The following is a 15,214-nucleotide window of genomic DNA, read 5'->3' on the forward strand; positions in this document are numbered from 1 at the left end:
CTTGATGTCTGGAAATGACATGTTTGTTGGATTGATTGATATGTCCACACACACGCATATAATGGAGAAACCCGAGTGATTGATTGATTGGTGAACTAATTAGGAAGAGTTGTACACTGGCCCACCATTAAACTAACAGATACTTAGGTTAATCCAATGCATGGTGGGTACCACCCCACCACCATCATCATCATCATCACCGTTACCCATCCAATGTAATATACTGATGACGGGTAGGGGTGATTGAATGAGACAAGACACTGGCGAGTGTGTGAGTGTGGACATGGGTGGTAAGTAACCTGATGCAAGGAATGTACATCTTTGTCTGTCTCTTAAGAGTGTTTGTTGTTGATACCTACCCCTAAGTCAATTGCGAAAGTGAGATCATTAACATAATCTCTTGTTATAACATGTCATTCATTCATTCATTCATTCAATCATGTGTCTTGTCAATCAATACGTGTTTGTCTTGATGTTATTGTTTGATTGATGTGGTTGTTGTTGTTGTTGTTGTGAGTTCATATATCACGACCATTAACATACACATTTATACATGTATATCTAAACAGATAGATATAAATGATCACTCTTAGTGTGTTTGTGTGAGTGTGATTGATTGGCCCACCAACCCCACTCACACACATTAAGTGGACAACAGCTGAACAAACACATTTATAATCATGTATCATAATTCGCCTAACTCTTAGAGGTGGACTTACACATGATCATGTTCAAAAGGTCTGGCTCATAAAGAGGAGACATGCTCTGACCATGTCAGTAGTAATGTACAACCTACCTCCTCATTTGGATATCCAGAGTTTGATTAGGGAAATGATCACATTGATCACTGCAGTCCATACCGGACCTGTGTGTGGTGTTACAATCCACATCCATCTATATTATCTTAATCAATAATTTTATTAACATAGATTGAAAGAATGTGTAGAGTGATTGTATTATTGATTGAGTGAAACAGTGAGTGAGTTGGAGGGTCATTCACACTCCCTTGCTCTACACATTCTCATTACTGATCAATCTACAATTACATCTAATAATATTAATAATATAATAATAATAAACTAATAATATTTCCATTCAAACAATCAATCAATATTAATATTATTATTAATAATAATCCTAATTTTAATAATTATTGATGTTCTGTAATGGTCTCTGGAAATAACATTGCTTTGGATTGGCGACGACCTGTCAGTCCCATGGGAGTGTAGCTGGGTGAATCGTGTGGTGAGATCATTGTGATTGGTGAATGGAAGCTCATGATCGGAGAGAGAAGCATCAGTTGATCTGCTTGTTTGCGGTACGGACACTCGGGACACTGACAGATCTCAGCCTCTCCATGATTGAACGATGAAAGATTGAATGAGGAATTGGTCGACGATGCCTCGCTGTGATATTGATTGTTGTTACTATTGTTGTTGTGATGATGTTGTTGTTGATGTTGTTGCTTCACTGTTGGATCATCAAATGTGAAGGCATCCAGTAGGTCGCACAAGGTTGACTTGTCAGGCTTGTCCAAACACTCTAGCAACTGACTAAAGTCTATCTTCTTATCTTCCTTGCCACGATACTCTTGCTTGTATACTTTGATCACTCGATTGAAGCACTCGAGGAAGTAGTCAGCTGGTTTCATCCTTGCACCGCCCGCTGCACTGTCCGACCTCTGATCACTGCACTGCTGATGACTGGACTTGACCTTCTTCCTCGTGGACAGATCACCGACATCATCATTCTGATCAAATGGTGGAGATGAGGGTGGGGAGGAGTCGTCCATCGCGCCCATGCCAGGGTCATCGGCACCATCTGGATCGCGTCTAGCATACTCCCTGGCATCCATCGAACGTTGTTGCATCATTGTGATGACAGCCTTTGATTGCTTGGCCTGTAGATTCTCCAACTTGCTCAGCCTCTCGGTCAGGATATCAATGAATGTCTGCTTCTTCTCACAATTACCGTTTGGATCCTTCTTGATGTGGTCCACCTTGGACACGACACGTATTGGATGTGAGAGGTACGCGTGTGGTGGCATGGACTTTTGGCTGTTGTCCGTCACGCTCAGCAGGATGTAGAACAAGTTGCCCTGATGCTGACTGGACAAGATTGATATCTTGGTCTCGATTGTGAAGTACTCGCCCTGTGGACAGCTGCTGCCGACGTAGGTGATGGGCGAAGTCTGGATGAAGCTCACCTCTTTCATGGGCTCGTTGGCGTAGTACAGGCCACACTTGACGTGGCAGTTGGAGAAGTTGAGTGCGTAAATGTCCAACGTGCGCAGCTTGATCACGAATGATGTGTTCTTGACGACGATGTGCACGCTCGAGTTGCGGTTGTTCAGGATGACGCTCTCCACCGAGATACACTCCTGCTCGACGATCTCCATGTAGGGCGAGTAGGCCACCTTGGACTTTTGATTGAGCAATGTGTTATGGTGATGCGTATTGATCGATGTGTTCTCGGATCGCGTCTGAGGTGACTTCTTGCCTCCGTGTTGGTGTGATGATGATGGAGACGACTGAGACTGTGAGTGTGATGATCGTTTCTTATCATGTTTCTGTTTCTTTTGTTCCTTGACTGGGGGTATTGGGGATGATGCCAGTTGCAACTGTTGTGGCACTACCTGTTGTTGAATTGGCATTTGTTGGAGTGATTGCATGTGCATAGGTGGTAGATACATTGTTGTCGCCACAGGACAATCCAGGATTGATATATCATATGTTGTATTCATCTTTCTAAATTATCTAAAATTATTAATTAATATTAGTTGTTGTGATGGGAATTATTCCATAATTATTATTTGGACTTACCTCTCTGATTCTTTGATTGATTGATTGATAGAATAGTATTGGAAACCTTTTGGTGAAGTATATAAACTACAAGAATATAGATAGTAGTAGAGCTATGTATGTGTACAATACAATGGAATGTCGTTGTCGTCGTCGAATCAGTGATGTTGTTGTTGTTTGTTGTTTGTTGTTTGTGGAATGTGTTGACAACGATCTGGTGGAGGACATCACATCCGTTGTATTGATCAGATATTACAACACAAATGCCCATCATCCACACATTGTTGTTGATCAATATCGTCTGGATGTGATTGATTGATTGAGGGAGTGAGAGGTGTGAGTGATGAACTATATATATACATGACATCTGACATTGTGACATCCATCGATGAATGACACTATATGAGTAGTGTGTGTGATTGATTGAAGTGTGTGTGAGTGTGAGTGTGAATGATCACATGATTGATGTACCATCGGTCCATTGCAATCAATCAACACCAAATCGAGTGTAGTGTATACAATGTAAGATTCATCCAATCTACAACATCAACATTGATTGTAGCCTGTCATCATCCAACCATGGATTCCAACCATTCATTCCGTTGTATATCCAACCCAAACCAGTCCAATGGAATCATGTCATCCTGTTGTTGTTCTCCTGCTGTGTGCCTGATGTGATATGAAGTGAAGTGCGAATGAATGAAGTTGGATGTGGATATATGTCGCCTTTGATTGTTGTACAACAAACAGCCACATGCATGCACGCATGGCTGTTCGCATATGAGTATGTATATTATTATAACACAGAGGTTGTTAGAAGAAGTACTTGGCTCCTAGCTTCCTGACCCTTGCGTCGAATGCTGGTGATGTGATCGGTGTGTTGTATGTATAGAATGGGTTCAGTAGTATCTAAGTAGTTAGTGAGTGTCAAAGGGTTAGTGATGCATTGAATGAGCGAGCTCTAATAAGTGATCGCCTACCTTAAGGTACAAGTCATGTACATCCACAAAGAAGTTCCTTATAGCATCTTCATCCTTCTTCTCATGCAGTAGCATAAACTTGATATCTATATGATTGATTGAGTGATTGATTGATTAGAGTCAGTCTGTTGATCACGTGCATGCCATCCAATCAAACAATCAATGAATACATACGTCCAGCAGTGACATAGGATGATATATTAAACTTGTTATACTTATCGACCACCTTTAGATTCATGTTGTTCGTCTTCCACAGTACCTCCTCTACAATGTCCAATGAACTATGTAATATATATTGATTTATATAGTTTGGTTCTTTCTACATCATCATCATCATCAACATCATCATCGTCATCATAGTGTAGGTTGGTCAGGATGTCTGTTGCTTGCCTCCAATCGATCAACATCATCACTATCATCATACCTTTTGAGATGATTGTGGAAACTCCAACTCATATATAGGATTATCATTCTTTCCAATGATCATGAATGTATATGACGCCATCTTATCTATATCTATCTATCTCTGTCTATATCTGTCAATATATATATCTATACAAATAACCTTGGAACTCACAACAATGAATGAAGATCAAAATTATCTCAAGATCTTTCAAAGTGCGAGCCACTTCACTTAAATGTTGGAAACACCTATGGACGATATTTATAACCAGTTTATTAACTAATTTTGATCATAATACATATATTAATAATAGTTAGTATTAACAGATAAACACTGAACTCAGTTGTAATATCAACAACAATGAATAATCAAGTAAATGTACCTCCACCCTGGTTCGCCCCTGCTATGGAAGCTGCCCTGGCACCAATTCGTCAGGAACTGGCGGTGCTCACTCGTCAAGTGAACTCTATCAATCACAATGAGAGAGCTAGAGCCAATAACTTCCGAGCTCTACACGCAAATGATACACTCATACCCGTACACAATACCAACAATGTGGCACCAGATGGATTTCCAGCAACAAGACGAGCCTTATGGATTCTCACCATTGACCAAGTCACCAAAATACTTCAACATTATGGATTGGCAACCTCCTCCAATGTTGGGGAAATGCGAGATTCTCTATCTGTGTTCATCAACTTAGCCTGGCAAGTCTAGACTACATCCTCGACTACCCTTGGTTTATACACATCAATCAACTAAATGGACTTTATCTGTCTTGCTTGTGGGTCTGTCATTCATTCGAGTCAAATTATGAAAGAGATAATTGATTACATGTGTACACTTATCTCTAAGAATGAATGAAGTTGTTCTTTCAAATACTTCGAGAATTCATAAGAAGCAACGACCTGTCGTTCTTTGCCGGCTCAAGATCAAACTATTACCATTTTTGATTCATTTCATCTATCGAGATCTATGGTGTCGAGACATTGTATACAATGTCATTCCCATGCTGACATACAGATAACAACATATATAACAATGACAACAAAGGATATCAAAGAGATAATTGGAGATTATAATATATTCTTGAGGATATTACTTAGACATCTGAGGGAGAGTGGTATCAATGTAGACTCATTAGTATCAGATCATCTATGTTATAGAGTATCATCACAAGAGATATATCAAACAAAGAAATCAGAGTTCTTGTCAAACAATCATACATTGTTGGCAGAGACAATGGTCAATGGTCGTCTGATATGTACATTCAAGTTGTCTCAGCCATTGGTCTATCATGACACGGTCACTGGCACCACCAGGACCATCGAGTTGGTTGAACTTCCCTCACCAAAGCCAAACAGACCACAGCTGGATGGTCTGGAGCATACAGAGTTTGTGATTGACGAGGACTTTCAAAAGTTTATCGAGAGACATCGCGATGTGATGCGTGGACAGTGGGTGCTGCAGGCGTTGAACAAGGAATTGAATGCCGATGTCGAGACAGAGTTTGAGCTGACCGAGCAGGACAAGCTGGACATTGGACATCCCTCGCATCTGATGGCAGAGCGCAGGACATTCTCTGCCAAGTTCCATCATCAGACTCTCGAGAAAGTTATCGAGATCGAAAAGGCCATGGAGTTGGAGCAACATAATAAATAGACACTGATGATGGATCTCATCAGTCAGATCTGGACAAGATCCCAAATGAAGTTTGTCATTTCATTCATTCATTCACAGCCATTCAATTAATATTTTTATTAAATATATAAATAATTATTTGAAATTATATATATACAAGTCATGAACCTCAATACTTTCCCTATACTGTCTCAACGTGCACTCTCCTTTCATCCTCCACCGCCAGCTCAAGTGGATACTCAACATCCCACTCTGGAGGAGACGGCACAAGCAATAAGATATGCCACTGGTGTCAAGTTGCAGTCAGTAACTTCATTCGATAGCATTGTATCTGATGCTGATCTGGTCTCAGTTACAATATGGGAAGCAAAGACAATCAATAATTATCAACGATGTAACGCACCACTCTGGTTTGCACCGTCATTGAAGGACGCTATAGGTGAAGATCTACAAGATATTCGAAAGACTTTAGCTGAACTCACTCACCCGGAGAAATTGAGCATTCACAACCAGAGGGCAAGACTCAACAATTCATGTGCAGTCTTTGCCAATGACCCCCTCACACCGCTATGCAATATCCTCAATGTGCAACCAGATGTGTTTCCAGCTACTCTACTCGACTTTTGGAATCTTAGAATAGATCAAGTCACTGATTTAATCAATCATTATGGATTGAGCGTCTCTCCTAATCTTGGAGAAAGGCGAGATTCCTTAGCAAAGTTCATCCACTTGGCAAATTAGGTTACCATATTACAGATACTAGTTATTCAATAAATGCACCAGTCTTTCTCAATATATCTTCTCACTTGCCTACTTTGATCAACACCGAATCAAGTTTGTTTTCAGTTGCTACAGTCATGCTGCATGCTATAGAATCCATGATGAGAGTTGGTTGCATTTCGAGCTTAACAAGACCTGCAGAGATGACATTATGTTGGTGGAGACTAGGTCCTAGTATGGTTTGAGCTTCATTTACTTAGTTGAGTATCCACTTGAGCTGGGGGAGCAGGATGACGATTGAGTGCGAGTGGAGTCAATTCAGGGAATGGATTCAGATTCATTGTTGTTTGTTCAGAATACAATGATTAGGTTTGAGTCTATAATTATATCTCTTCTTTACAAATAATATTTGTATATATATTGAATTGTTGTATAATAATAATGCTTGTATAAATAAAAAATGTTCGCAAACCCGCCTTTTTTATAGATTGAACTTCAATTTCAACATCCCACTCTGGAGGAGACAGCACAAGCAATAAGATATGCCACTGGTGTCAAGTTGCAGTCCTTTGCTTCATTAGATAGCATTGTATCGGATGCTGATCTAGTCTCACTGACCGCATGGGAAGCCAAGACAATCAACAACAATCAAGAAGGAATCGAACCACCTTGGTTTGGACCAGCGTTGATGGCGGCTCTTGGACCAGATCTCCATAATATTCGAACCAATATTGCTATTCTCAATCGCCAAGTGAACTCGAGCATTCAAAATCAGTTTGCAAGAGACAACAATGCACGAGCGGTACACCCCAATGACCCACTGACACCCTTACGCAATACCCTCAATGTGGCACCAGCGTCATTTCCTACCCGACTCGCCTTCTGGGATCTCCTTATCGAACAAGTCACGGAATTACACAATCATTATGATTTGGCAATCTCACTAATTCTTAGTGAAAGGAGATATGATATGGCTAGGTTCATCCATTTGGCAAACTAGCCTATGTTCGATCACTCATTGTCAACTTGTACAGATTCAATCAATACCAAACACTTTGCGACTACACTGGGCAGTATCCTGAGAGAGGGAACTGATCTACAACAATCAATAAATAGTCACACCATCAGTCAGATCGATGCCAACAACCAAGGTTGCACACCTGTCTTTATCGATACTTCTTCTCACTGACAATCTCTGCCTCTTTGATCAACTTGGGATCCAGTTTGTTCGCAGTTGTTCCAGTCTTGTTGGATGCTGTTGAGTCCATGATGAGTGTTGGTGGCACTTCGTAGATGGGCACAACACGACCAGCTGAAATGACATTGATGTTAGTGATGACCAAGTCCTTCTTGAATGGTTTGCGCGTGCTGTTGGTGCCAACCAAGTTGAATGGACTCTTGTAGCCCAGCACCTGGACGGTGGCTGCGCCAGGTCCGCCAGGCGTGTAGTCGTTGATTGTGAATGTACATGTGAAGAACTTCTCGGTGGCCCCGCTGGCATTGGTGATCTTGGCCTTGTCAAACTCGCAGTCTTGGATGCGTGGCAGTTGCAATGGCGCCTTGGTCACCAACTGGATACGGTCGCGATGTGTCTGGATCGCGTTCACAGTGACATCAAAGAACTTGCGATAGTTGTACATCTTGTAGGCCAGATTCAGTAGCATTATAATGATGAATGGTGCCAGTCCACTATCATCCATCAACACCAACACATAGGAAGCAATGCCATAAAACAATGCTTCGGTTGATCGCAATACATTTCCAATTATCGATCTTGAGAATAGTCTTAAGTATCTAACACCACCTAGCAGTCTTTCATTATGTACCAATCCAAGTTCAATATTGTAGTTATATCCATTTGTCAACAAATGTGATCGACTTATTGTGTTGTCATGTATTCCATGGACACAGCCCATCAGTCGTGTTGGTCCAATTGATCTGTATATACTATTACTACTATTATTACTAATGTCAGTATTTATATTATTTCTTCGACTTTGGTTTTGACTTTGACCAATACCATGACTACTTATAAAGTAGTACTCTGGCCTTAATGTTTGATTGTTAATGACATTGATCTTGATATTGATATTATTTAGTTTGTTTGAATATTTGTTTCTTGTTGTAAGTAACAAAGCACAACGAACTATAGGATTGATATTCATAGTGTATCTATCTATATATCTTTCAATATATAATTCTGAATGTAATAATAATGTACAATTATCACACTGAACACCACACCCACAACACAACTTCAACTTCATTCTGTTCATATTTGCATCATTTCAATTGAATCGACACTCTCTACACACACAACTTACAAACAAATAATTGTTTATAACACACACATTGATAACAATCAATGGAACAAACAACTAATCATTTTTACATTGCGTCAGTGATGTCCACATCATTATGTGTAAGTCCGATTGACAGGGAATCAATGATCTATTCATTTGAAAAGATGGGTCAAGACATGTCTCAACGGTTGGATCGTTGCCCATCTCAAATCTTACCTGAATCAAAGTGTTGTTGAAAAACTGCAGTTTTGTGGGTCCTTGTTTGGTGTTGGTTTGTGGTGTCTGCCCATTGTACACCCTCATGAAGACCAAACACTTCAAAGTGTCAAGGTCATTTTGGTATCTTCAACTACATTATAATATATAAATATATTTAGTTGTAGATATAGTGTACATTATTATTATCTGTATATAATCAATCAATCAATCAATCATATACATATAAGTGTTGATTACACTATACAATCAATCAAACAATCATGTCAGCATCAACACTTAATATATCTTCATCATCTTCAAACTCGATAGATCTATCTTTATCAAGTTCGAATGATACTACAGTGATGGCATCAGCAGCAACAACACCTTCATCACCACCAGCAGCAGGCAACATTCAATCAGAGTTTGAACAGTTGTTGGAGAAGCTTGGAATCACTGATCCTGTGAAGAGGAAGGAGATGATGGGACTGCCCGACGCCTCAAAGCGTGTACTCATCGACCAGAACAAAACAGATATCTACAAGACCGTTCGAACAACAAAGCCAAGCGCGGCCGAGTCATTCGCCGACGTCAAGAGCGTAATCCTCTCGATCAACACAAAGTCCACGTCGATCGATGCCATGCGATCACTGCGTGTGCAGCTCAACACATCGCCCGTCGACTGGATCCAGTCGTTCCTTAACAATGACGGCGTGCAGCCCATCCTGGACATCCTGCACTCGATCGAGAAGAAGCGCAAGAACAAGTCCAAGCGCAAGGACCTGGCCATCCTGCAGTACGAGTGCATCCGATGTCTTGACGCCATCATGAAGATGAAGATTGGTATGGAGTACATTGCCAAGTTCCCTGCGGCCACCAACCAGATCATGCTGGCCTTTGACTCGGACATGACCAAACTCAAGACCCTCATCCTGCGTCTCCTGGCCGCTGCGGCCATCCTCCCACTTGGTCACGGAGCAGTGCTCACCTCCATGATCTACTACAAAGAGATACGCAAGGAAGAGCAAAGATACCATACTCTCGTCCAATCACTCAAGACTGAAACTAACAGAGAGTATATCGTAAGTTTTGATGATTGAGTCAGTGATGGGCATGGTACCATGCATGGTCGACGACACTGACATCCAACCACCTACCAGGCCACATGTATATCATTCATCAACTGTCTTATATCATCTCCAGCAGAGGTGTCTGCGAGGATTGAGATAAGAAAGGCATTCCTCAATCTTAAGATTCTAAAGTACTTTGAGAATCTTCGCGAGCAATTCAATGAGGACAAGGCTGTCACGACACAGCTCGATGTGTTCCAGGAGGAGATGGTCAATGACGAGCAGTTGAACGCCTCACAGACTTCAAAGCTCTCCATCGAGGAGATCTTCTCACAGATCTCGGCAAGAGTGACGGGCACGCCGTCCCAGGCCGACCTGGTGTCCCTGATGAGCCACTTCCAAAAGATGGCCTCTTCCTCACTGGGATTGCGCGTGTGGAAGCTATATCTCAATCTGTCGGTGCAGCTGGAGGAGGAGCTAGAGTCACACCCCGAAGTCGACATCAACACAATCAACCTGGCCTTCCCCGAGCAGAAGAAGAGCAGCAGTCTGTTCTCGTTTGGCAAGTCCAAGTCACCAGTTACTTCGCCCGGACTCTCCAGCCAGCAGGCCGTAGATAAGCATAAGCTCAGGAAGGACAACGAGGAGAAACAAAAGACGATCGATCATCTTTTGAAGCAGCTCAACTCATTCAGTGGTGGACAGGACATCACCAAGTGGATGTTGGAGCGCGAGGAGAAGAACAAGATGATTGCCCATCTCATGGCACAGGCCAAGGTCACCGATGGCTTTGCCGAGAATGAGCAGCTGAGGAAGGATCTGGAGGCCACCAGACTCGAGCTGAATTGTTTGAAGAGCTCACCAATATTGCTGAGCTCCACACCAACCATGCAGATGCCCAATGGACGTCTGTCCTCTGGCAACACCTCATCGCCAGCCACACCAGATCTTGCACCAAACGTTGGAGGCGATGGCTCAGGCATAGCGGATTCAACGTCAGATCCCAATGAGGGCGGACCTCCTGCGCCACCAGGCGACGGCCCACCTCCACCTCCACCACCCCCTGGCGGCGGTCCTCCACCACCTCCTCCTCCACCTGGCATGGGCGGACCTCCTCCACCTCCCCCTCCTCCCGGCTCAAAGAAGGGCACTCCATCGCGTCCAGCCAAGCCAATCATCAAGCCATCGGTCAAGATGAGAAACTTCAACTGGGTCACAATGCCCGTGCTCAAGGTCGAGAACACACTATGGGACAAGATGGACGAGAGTTCGATCATTCAACAGCTGGACACCAACGAGTTGGAGGCACTCTTCTCTGCCAAGGCCCCACCTCCCAAGGCCGAGACACTAAAGAGTCCAAAGAAGATGGCCATCACACTGATCGACCCAAAGAAGGCCAACAACTGTGCCATCATGTTGCAACACTTTAAGCTTGGCAATGCCGAGCTCAAGAGAATCCTGTCGACTATGGACGAGAAGATGTTGGATCAACAGAATGCCACCTACCTGGTCCAGTTTGTGCCAACCAAGGAGGACATCGACATACTCAAGGAGTTTGGTGGAGATGTCAGCCAGCTGGGCGCAGCAGAGCAGTTCATGATGGCCATCATGGACATCCCCAAGCTTGATGCCAAGCTGAAATCACATCTGTTCAAGCTGAAGTTGCCCAGCATGTTGGAGGACATGAACCCAGACATTAGAGCCGTGAAGCATGCGTCAATGGAGATCAAGTCATCGCGTCGTCTCCACGAGATACTGAGGTTCCTACTTGGTGTCGGTAACTACATCAACGGTTCAACAACCAGAGGTGGTGCACATGGATTCAAACTGGACACATTGAGCAAGCTGAGAGACGCCAGAACAAACGACGGCAAGATGTCACTCATTCACTACTTGGCCAAGTTGATTCAAGAAAAGAACGTCGACTTGTGGAGCTTCACCAGCGATTTGAAGCATTTGGAGCACGCCGCTGAGGTGTCTATCAACAACATTCAGCAGGACTTCAACGAGATCAAGCGAGGAATCGAGCTCATTGAGAAGGAGTTTGCCGCTCAGGTACCAGGCACTGGCGCACCACCCTCAAGTCAGGGCGCATTTGAGCAGTCAATGATTGCCTTCCTCAGGACGGCCAAGGACGAGTACAACAAGCTCGACACACAGATCACCGAGATGAACAACCACTACGAGACGGTCACCAACTACTTTGGCGAGTCCAAGGCCTGTCCACCCGACCAGTTCTTCTCATACTTCTCCGACTTCTTTGACGACCTCGAGAAGGCCTGGAAGGAGTACCAGAACATGCTCAAGGCTGAGAAGGATGCCAAGTATGAGGACCCTGAGAAGGGAGGTCTGGAGGACATCACTACACACATCCGTTCGGGCAAGTTGTTCAAGGATCGTCGTCAATCGTCCAATCTGACACATGCCATGGCAGAGAAGGTGCAGCAGGCCGCTGCGTCATTGAAGCCAGCTGGCGCGTCCAAGAACCTTCAAGTACCATCACCCAAGCAACCACAACCTGTAGCACCATCACAATCACTACTTAAGCCATCCAGTCTGCGCACTACTACATCATCCAAGGACAGTAAGGACAAGGAAACGCCCAAAGACAAGAAGTAGAAGTAAAATCCCCAAACAAACAATGTGTATTTATGTTCATCAATGTCGTTGTCTTTACTTTACTTTGTTTGTTAGTCTCGTCCAGGACTGTGCTAGCAATCCTGATTGATTAATTAGTTGATTAGATACGGTGGTCTTCCTCCAATTGCATCACTTTGAGATGCTCCTCGTCACAGGCGGCTGGAGTATGGAACTTCATGGAGTACTCGCACTTTGATGGCTCCTGGATGTCCGATGCGACATTCTCTGAGCCACACTCAACGCTGACGAGCAGTGATCTCTTTGGACCGCCCCAACATTGTTGTCCATTCTGGAAGGACATCATCGAGTGTCCTGATCTCCATTCCTCAAATTTACTGTTGGTAATGTTGGTCGAATGGTTAGGTCAACGCCAGAGAGTGGATGTCGGTCTTGACTACTTACCCAAGACTGGTGCCTCCTTGTGATGCTCTGTCATATGGACAGAGAGTGTAGGTGTATTCCTTGGTCTTGAGATCGAAACACTTGCCAAAGAGTGGAAGGAAGACGTTGTCCTTGCCATGGTCAAAGCTCAACAACTTCTGGATGGTCTCAATCGCTTCCTCCTTCTCGCGCAAGTCTGATCTGGCGTTTGAAAGTAGAGCTTCAACGTCTCCAAGATCTAGATATTATGGATTAGTGATGGATGGTTAGTAAGTTCTGGTCATTCAACGTTGGCAACAACAACAACAAAAGCGTTAACATGTGAGTGATGGTGATGGTGAGGATGACAGTGAGAGTGATGTGATGATATCAACCCAAATGATCATAGTCTAACGATGGAGGGAGATATGGTGTGATGAGCTCCAACAGCGGGGAAATGTAATCAATCAGCTGCTGCATTATCTCTCTGCTGCTCGGTGGAAGATAGCTCAAAAGAGTTTGTATGACAACAGATGTTTGATTGGTGGATGATGTCGTGTTGTTTCCCCTCATTGGTTCTGTCGAGTCCGATCTTCTGTTCCTCTTCCTCTCCTTCTCCTGTGCCGCAGATGGCTTCCTCCTCCTGCTCCTATGTGTCTTCCTTCCATTATCCTCATCATTGTTGTTGTTGTTGTTGTTATCTATATCATTACCTATTGGGGTTGGTATTAGTTAGAATGGACATGGTGGATCATCAGTATGTCAACTTTACCTCTATTTATGGATTCCAGTAGTTCTGACTTGACCTCCTCTGGTTTCTTGTTCTTGTCATCCTCGTCGTCCTTCTCCTGGTCCTCGTTGGTGGCCTCGGCATTGTCCTGTGTGTTGTCCTCAGCGGCTTGGACGGGTGCCTCGGCGGCCTTGGCCTTCTCGAGCTCCTCCTGCAGCTTTTCTCTCTCCTCTTGCAGTCTGGTCTGCTCCTCATCGCGCTTCTTCTGGAGTGTCTCACGGGCAACCTCATGCTCCTTGATCTTCTCCTGGAGTGGGTCGATCTCCTTCCTCAGTCGCTCCAGTTCCTGAGTCTTCTCCACCAAGATTCGCTTGGCGTCCTCAATCATGTCAGCCTTAATCTTTAGGCCATCTCTGAAGCGATCGATCTTCTCTTGACGTGCCTTTCTCGTCTCCTCTCCCTTCTCAATACAAGTGTTTGGACATTCAGTCTTCTTGTTGTATTCATCAGATCCATCACAACAGTCTATAATGGGAGAAACATAACATGTTAGTATTCAATCACTCAATCAATCAATCAATCAATCAATCAATCAATCATAAACATACCGCACACTCCATCATTGACATATGTTGAAGAGATTAGCTCAGAATGATGACCCTTGTTCACACAATAGTATTGACCGTTTGAGCATGCTGATGTACCTGGTTCATCAGATCCATCTGGACAATCACAATAGTCATCGTTGACCTGTGTAATAGGTATCTGCTTTCCATTTGAGAAACATGTAAACTTCTGTCCCTTGTAATATTGTGCAACTAAGTAAGTGGTAATGCAGCATCATTCGTTAGTTAGGTGTCTTGACATTGATTGTTAATCATTCATTAATTACCTTCTGGTGATGCACCGAATGATGGTGACAGTGGCTCTTTGGTCGTTGTTGAGTTGACCAAACCAATCAACACTACTATAAATACAACAACAACAGATGATTGTCTCATTCTTAATATATCTATCCTCTCTATCTCTATCTCTATCTCTGTTCGAACTCTGACACGTGTCAGGTCATCTGAGCTATCCTTTGCTGAAGTGTGGGAGGTTGAACATGAAAGTTGGTCATCTCGAACTTCATTCATTCAATAACATCCTTCAGTTCAATTATTCCATCAGATTTGAAGAATCATTCATTCATTCAAAGATATGAACAACTTACCAGACATTGTTATTAATGATATTTATAAACTACTCAGAGATGAAGTGGACAAGATATGTCTAGCATTGTGTTGCAAGAGATTGATGTTAATAATGAATAAGTTGGTGATGAAGGATCAAAGGAATACACCTTATGTATTGGATAAGGTATCTTCA

At 43.2% G+C, this 15,214-nt stretch overlaps 6 protein-coding genes across 6 annotated transcripts; 2 read left to right on the forward strand and 4 right to left on the reverse strand.

The window, feature by feature from the left end:
• Nucleotides 1–1,156: 1,156 nt before the first annotated feature.
• On the reverse strand, nt 1,157–2,719 carry SAMD00019534_010830 (hypothetical protein; the record flags this gene model as incomplete). The annotated part of the gene is made up of 2 exons (XM_012903050.1): nt 1,157–1,376; nt 1,467–2,719. Coding segments are annotated over 2 exons (1,473 nt in total), but the record flags the coding sequence as incomplete, so codon positions are not given.
• Nucleotides 2,720–3,620: 901 nt separating this feature from the next.
• On the reverse strand, nt 3,621–4,286 carry SAMD00019534_010840 (hypothetical protein; the record flags this gene model as incomplete). Its single annotated transcript, XM_012903051.1, has 4 exons — nt 3,621–3,710; nt 3,782–3,867; nt 3,956–4,100; nt 4,206–4,286. Coding segments are annotated over 4 exons (402 nt in total), but the record flags the coding sequence as incomplete, so codon positions are not given.
• Nucleotides 4,287–5,186: 900 nt separating this feature from the next.
• Nucleotides 5,187–5,840, forward strand: SAMD00019534_010850 (hypothetical protein; the record flags this gene model as incomplete). The annotated part of the gene is made up of 2 exons (XM_012903052.1): nt 5,187–5,699; nt 5,733–5,840. Coding segments are annotated over 2 exons (621 nt in total), but the record flags the coding sequence as incomplete, so codon positions are not given.
• A 1,874-nt stretch (nt 5,841–7,714) lies between these two features.
• Nucleotides 7,715–8,710, reverse strand: SAMD00019534_010860 (hypothetical protein; the record flags this gene model as incomplete). The annotated part of the gene is made up of 1 exon (XM_012903053.1): nt 7,715–8,710. A coding segment is annotated over one exon (996 nt), but the record flags the coding sequence as incomplete, so codon positions are not given.
• Nucleotides 8,711–9,411: 701 nt separating this feature from the next.
• SAMD00019534_010870 (hypothetical protein) lies at nt 9,412–12,735 on the forward strand (the record flags this gene model as incomplete). The annotated part of the gene is made up of 2 exons (XM_012903054.1): nt 9,412–10,128; nt 10,207–12,735. 2 exons carry the CDS (start codon nt 9,412–9,414, stop codon nt 12,733–12,735), a joined length of 3,246 nt encoding a protein of 1,081 aa, XP_012758508.1.
• Nucleotides 12,736–12,856: 121 nt separating this feature from the next.
• Nucleotides 12,857–14,847, reverse strand: SAMD00019534_010880 (hypothetical protein; the record flags this gene model as incomplete). The annotated part of the gene is made up of 5 exons (XM_012903055.1): nt 12,857–13,091; nt 13,159–13,375; nt 13,889–14,371; nt 14,455–14,664; nt 14,739–14,847. 5 exons carry the CDS (start codon nt 14,845–14,847, stop codon nt 12,857–12,859), a joined length of 1,254 nt encoding a protein of 417 aa, XP_012758509.1.
• Nucleotides 14,848–15,214: the final 367 nt, after the last annotated feature.

The sequence above is a fragment of the Acytostelium subglobosum genome (genome assembly GCF_000787575.1).
Source record: "Acytostelium subglobosum LB1 DNA, scaffold: scaffold2, whole genome shotgun sequence".
NCBI classification, from domain to species: Eukaryota; Evosea; class Eumycetozoa; order Acytosteliales; family Acytosteliaceae; genus Acytostelium; species Acytostelium subglobosum.